This window comes from Rhea americana, unplaced genomic scaffold (assembly GCF_003343005.1).
Source record: "Rhea americana isolate MKP2758 unplaced genomic scaffold, rheAme1 scaffold_24, whole genome shotgun sequence".
In the NCBI taxonomy this organism is placed as follows: domain Eukaryota; kingdom Metazoa; phylum Chordata; class Aves; order Rheiformes; family Rheidae; genus Rhea; species Rhea americana.
This window is the reverse complement of record NW_028186357.1, coordinates 1,501,587-1,506,837: the sequence shown is the minus strand read 5'-3', so window position 1 is coordinate 1,506,837 and position 5,251 is coordinate 1,501,587. Positions and strand designations below refer to the sequence as shown.

Below are 5,251 nucleotides of genomic sequence, written 5' to 3'. Positions count from 1 at the left end.
TGTGCTTGAGGTCCAGGTCTGGCCTGAGGCCAGATACCAGGTCTGCTCAAAGTTGCACAAATTTTGAATTGCAGACTGGAAAATGCAGCATCTATCATGTCTGCCATAGGAGGAACTCAGAGTAGGGTGTTACTTAACTTGTAAATACTTATGAATGAAAATAAACTTTAGGATGTAAGTATGTCAGTGCTAAAATTAAAGTGTTTGTTACCATGGTGACAGTCAGCAAAGAATTTCTCTTAAATTAGAAAGTGCATATATAGTCGTCAGAACAGATAACTAAGAAAATTCAAGCTGCAGTCTCAAAGGACGGCCTTAACCGATACAGCACTACATAGCTTGGTTTAAATAAACATATACAACAGCTTTATCCATGTTCTAATATGAAAGAGTCCCTGTTCAGGAGCTTGAGCCTCAGTTTGTTTTTTTTGTTGGTGGTGGTGGGTATTTATTTTTCCATTTTGTTGATGCAGAACAAAGCCTTGCAAAAGTGAGGAGGCCCAATGGAAAGAACAGAATTCTGTCAGGTAAGACATGAACCAGCATATTCAGAAAGACAAAGGATGCTATTATTTTCCAAAATGCTATGAAAGCCACAAGAAGTAATACTTCAGTACAGCATTTTTCTGCTTTACTTTATGTATAAAACTAACTGCATGTTAGCAAATTATGACCAAAAGTGATTCTACCTTGTTCAGTTGTGCTGTTCTATATAGAAGTTCTATCATAGGTTCTAAGAACAAAACATATTTCTCAAAAATATGCATCATTTTAAGAGCTACAACTAATACTTTTCTCTCTGAAAGGTATATTTTGAATTAAATTATTACTTCTCAAAATCAGTTAATGTTAAATTTATGAGAAAAAGCTATCCCTACTGAAACATGTTTAGAATCTTTCCAGTGACTCAAAGAATTTGCCTCTCCTCAAAGCTGAAATAATTTTCAATAATTATTGTGACAGAACAAACATTAAGAAAGCAGGCTTACTATTGCTGTATTTAGCAAAGTGCTAGAGAATTCAAGAATGAGTAGAAGGCAACCAGTCTTACAAACCTACCACCTAGGAACTAAATGACCCTCCATTTCAATATACTTTGCTATGGATTTGCTCTGTTCTGTAATTATTTGGTAAAACTCAGATTTGACAGGGCATGAATTGTGCTTACCCTTTTATTATACAGAATGTACCCATATTCTAGATTATATTCTACCAGTAGAGGCTATGCTAAAGCCTTTCCATAACTTGTAACTAAGCTACAGTTCTCACGTATAGTGACATACATATGCTAGATGTTGCTTTAATACATATGACCTGACTGTTTATGTCACCACATAAGAGTTTATTAGATTTTTTTAATGACATTACAAGGAGCCTAAGGCTGATATTACAAGGTATATYGATACGTTTCCTGTGTTCACAGCATTGCCCTATTATTATGAGCTTTTATTACAATTTCCCCTCAGCTTTGAAAAATGACCTGTCTATAGCCTTTGTAATATAGCAGTGCTAACGCAGTGGCATTCAAATAGTAGTCTTAAATGTGGTCTATGCATAACTGCTAGCTGCCACTACTGCTTTCTTAAATTTACATTTCGGACTGGAATAGCACTGCAGTGATTGTCAGCATTATTCAGACACAGGTCATTTTTCTTCACAACAGTGACATAGTAAAGACTCTTCTAAAAACACTTTCATTTCCAAAATACTCTAATGCAATCCTTTAAACTACAGGCCTATACGTATGGGTGCAATTATAAAAGCAAACATCATTCTAAACTGAGTTCCAGCTAGGTGTTACTCACAGACTAGCAAAGTTTTACAGTTCTCCGAAATGGATTCTCTCCATTTTTGTTGCTCAAAACCTCACTGCTTAGGTAGCAAACTTTGTTTTGTACAAACAGCTGATGATTTATCCTGAAAGACCAGGTGCAGACACTTCCTCAATCCCATCCCTGTTCGATCAAGTATCACTATTTTAATAGCAATTACTGTTCAAAAGCAATGCTGCTAAAAGCAACTAAAATTTAAGTTTTACAGTATTAAAAAAAATTAAGTCCCATAATGAGATTTGTCATAGTAGTTCCTTGTTCTAAATATAATASATTTAAATGGCAGTGTTTGCTCAACTGTGTATACATGTCTAATGTTAAATCAGTATTTCTGTTCTGTTCTAACAACACACAGGCAGGGTAATACCAGGAATATGAGATATGATTTTGATGTTCAGCACCTTACTTTTCCAAAATCATTTTATTACAGTTACTAGAAAAAAATCATATAATCCTGTACTAGTCCAGTGACTGATGCTTAAAGCTGAGAGAAATCCTGTTTCAGTCTTGTGCTTCACTCCACAAAGTTACATAGGACAAGTTAAGATTTCCGTTTGATGGAAATCACTAGGTTTTTAGCTATCAAAAATGAAACTTCTAGAAAAAGTATAAGAAACAGAGGAAAAAGTGACTTCACAAAAAATTCACTCAGTAGTTCAGATCCATAAGATCTGTGTTTTAATAACACGACTAACTGATCCTCATAACAAGAATTCAAAAAGTGAAATTACAGTACATGAATCAAAATATAAACTAACCTATCCCTAGATATACATCAGGAATGCAAGCTCTATTACAATATAAAAATGCTTTACACACCGTAGTTGCAAAAAGCTGTTCTGTAATTCCAAGGGCTTGGTTTTTTCCATTAAAAAAAAAAAAAAAAAGTGTTGCAGCATTCTTCTTAAGTTATTGGCAACCTGTTGGGGGAAGATAGAAAAAATTACTGAGAAGAATTAGAGAAGCATATTCATAAGAAATAGTGTTGTTATTGAATTATCAATAAAACCAGGCATCAGCAAAATTTCCACACTCCTGGGGAGCAGGGGAAGATAAATCAAAGTATAAAAAAATGTTATTTGTGGGGTTCAGGCTGAGAGAATAAAATTAGCTTCTGGGGGCAATCAAGCCCATAATAACCTGTATTTTTATCAGAGTACACAAAGATAGGTACTTTGATAAGGCAAGATATATACCTGCCACAAACACGCATACCAGTTACACAGATTGCATAGTATCCTAGAACCAACCTCAGAATTTCAGGCATAAGACAGGTTATTGAGAAATGTCTTATTAGCCACCTTAAAAAAAATATGTTAAGCTAACATGATACATCTTGATTTAACAGCTACTTTCCATGGATTACAAAAATCAAGTTTTGTTTATACTGAAGTGAAATACCACTGCTCATGCCCTCCGGCACACCTTGTTTATGCTCTGATAGCTTTGGCAGTCTTGCATTGTCACCACCCTCTGAAATTCCTTTAGCAAGTCTTGTAACTGTTGTGTGTAAATTACTTGATAACTTAAATTTATTTACATGTTGCTGTACTGGACTTTTACCAGCTGCTTTCCAAATAGATGAAACAYCTTCTCTGATGTTTTTGCATAACAATATAGGCCATGTTATCAATCAAAAAATTGCTTAGTAAGAACAAACATCAGATTCACCTTCCTATATAAAATTTCTTTTTCCAGGGAAAGCTCCCTTTGAATATACCTTGCCTGACATTTGAGTGTTCGTTACATTCACTGCTGGAGTCAGCAGCTGCTGCTTTGCAGTGGTACAAGTGAGTCATGTACACCCAGCAAGTTCCTAACTTATGCAAGAGAAGTTTAGAGGGGATTGAGAGTAACCCATTCATCAGCCCCTGTGCCCAACAACAGGCTCCAGAGGCCTTAGGAGCTTAGTGGGAGCTGAAGTCTACAATATACAGGTGAAGATGAAAAAGTAGCACCAAGCTAATAGTAACTTTTTAGCTACAGAAATCAGAGCGAAGAGCAGGAATGTGCATCAGATTATAGTCCTTTTCAGAAGACTCAAATGAGGGGAGAGAGGGGAAAAGATCAGCCCACTTTGTTATTGATGTTCTAAGTTCTTTACTTCTCTTCCTTTTCCTGTGCTGCATAATAGTCATTATTTCCAGATTATCCGTTCCTACAGATATTACCAGAACAAGTGAGTAACAGAGGATGAATACAGCTACTATACTTCCTCATTAACTAACYAGAAATGGAGGAAATACAACTTTCATCCATTACTGGTAAAGAAAACATCATTGGTGAAGTAGAAGTTTTTTGAGGAGAGCAGATCAATGTCCTGCTTTTTTTTGTATTCTAAAGTACAGAGCTACTCTGCATGAATTTCAGACTGCCTCACAAATCAAAGCAGAAAGTACTGTCTGCTTGAAAGTCAGTAATTTCAACTGAGAAGAGGATTTGTTTCAGGGCTAGCAAACAATTGTCTCACTTTAACTCTTGTTAGTAGCAGGGGTCTTGTTCTCGCCTTCTAATTCTTCCACTCCTGCTTGTGTCATGAGGTCTGCTATGTTTTTCTCCAGGTCATCTATGCGACAGCTCATGTCATCAAGTTAACCAGAGTTAAGGAATATGATTACAAACTAAATTTTTTATTGTTATTATAGCTTTGCTCATACTCTTATGATCACTTTCAATTTGTCTTACAAGTCCTACTGCCGATATACATCAAAAATACTTGTACATCCACAGTGTATAGTAGCTATCTGACTTTAAAAAAGGATATTTCTTCCAATGATTTGGTCAGACATGGTTTGAAATTTGTCCTGCATTTGCTGAAGCAATGTCTGCACCTGAGAGAAAGGAAAAAAAAACTGTTTTGCTTGAACTGAAGGAGTTTATTACAGTTTTTACTCTCATTTTACTAGAATATGTAATAAACACAACGTTTTGTTTCACGGTTGAGCTCAACAATAAAAAACTCTGCAGTGTATTTCTCAAGTTAACTATCATATTATACACAAGAGAACTGAGATTCACAGTAAGCAGTTTTAAGTTCTAGAAAACGCCTGTGCGCCGCAGCCAGGGCTAGACCCACAGCAGTCGCTCCCAGCGCGCTTCGCTGACCATGTGGCGACGCTCCCTTCTGTACCAAAAGAACAGCCTGAAGGAAGAACAAGCCCTTTCCCTCCGCACTCCCAAGCGCCCCTCCCCACACAGCTAACGCCTCCTCGCAGCCTCTCCGCATCCCCAGCGAGCCTGGCGGCCGCTACGAGCGGCACCATTCAGGCCAGCGGGCGGCTCCGGAGCGGCGGCGCCGCAGCGGCTCGGGCCACAACACCCCGCGGCCGAGGCGCCACGAAGGAGGCCGCAGGCGCCGGGCCGGGCCGAGGCGCCACGAAGGAGGCCGCAGGCGCCGGGCCGGGCCGAGGCGCCACGAA

The 5,251-nt window shown here is 38.1% G+C and overlaps 1 protein-coding gene across 1 annotated transcript in view; it reads right to left on the bottom strand.

The window, feature by feature from the left end:
* Positions 1–1,321: 1,321 nt before the first annotated feature.
* HSBP1 (heat shock factor binding protein 1) overlaps positions 1,322–5,251 on the bottom strand; it is a 4,873-nt gene continuing 943 nt past the window's right edge. The window contains exons 2-4 of the mRNA XM_085306410.1: positions 4,597–4,663; positions 4,303–4,422; positions 1,322–2,752 (exon numbers count right to left, since the gene is read on the bottom strand). Coding sequence (XP_085162536.1) covers positions 4,304–4,422; positions 4,597–4,663 — 186 coding nt within the window. The 3' untranslated portion in view covers positions 1,322–2,752; position 4,303. The remainder of the gene's footprint in view (positions 2,753–4,302; positions 4,423–4,596; positions 4,664–5,251) is intronic.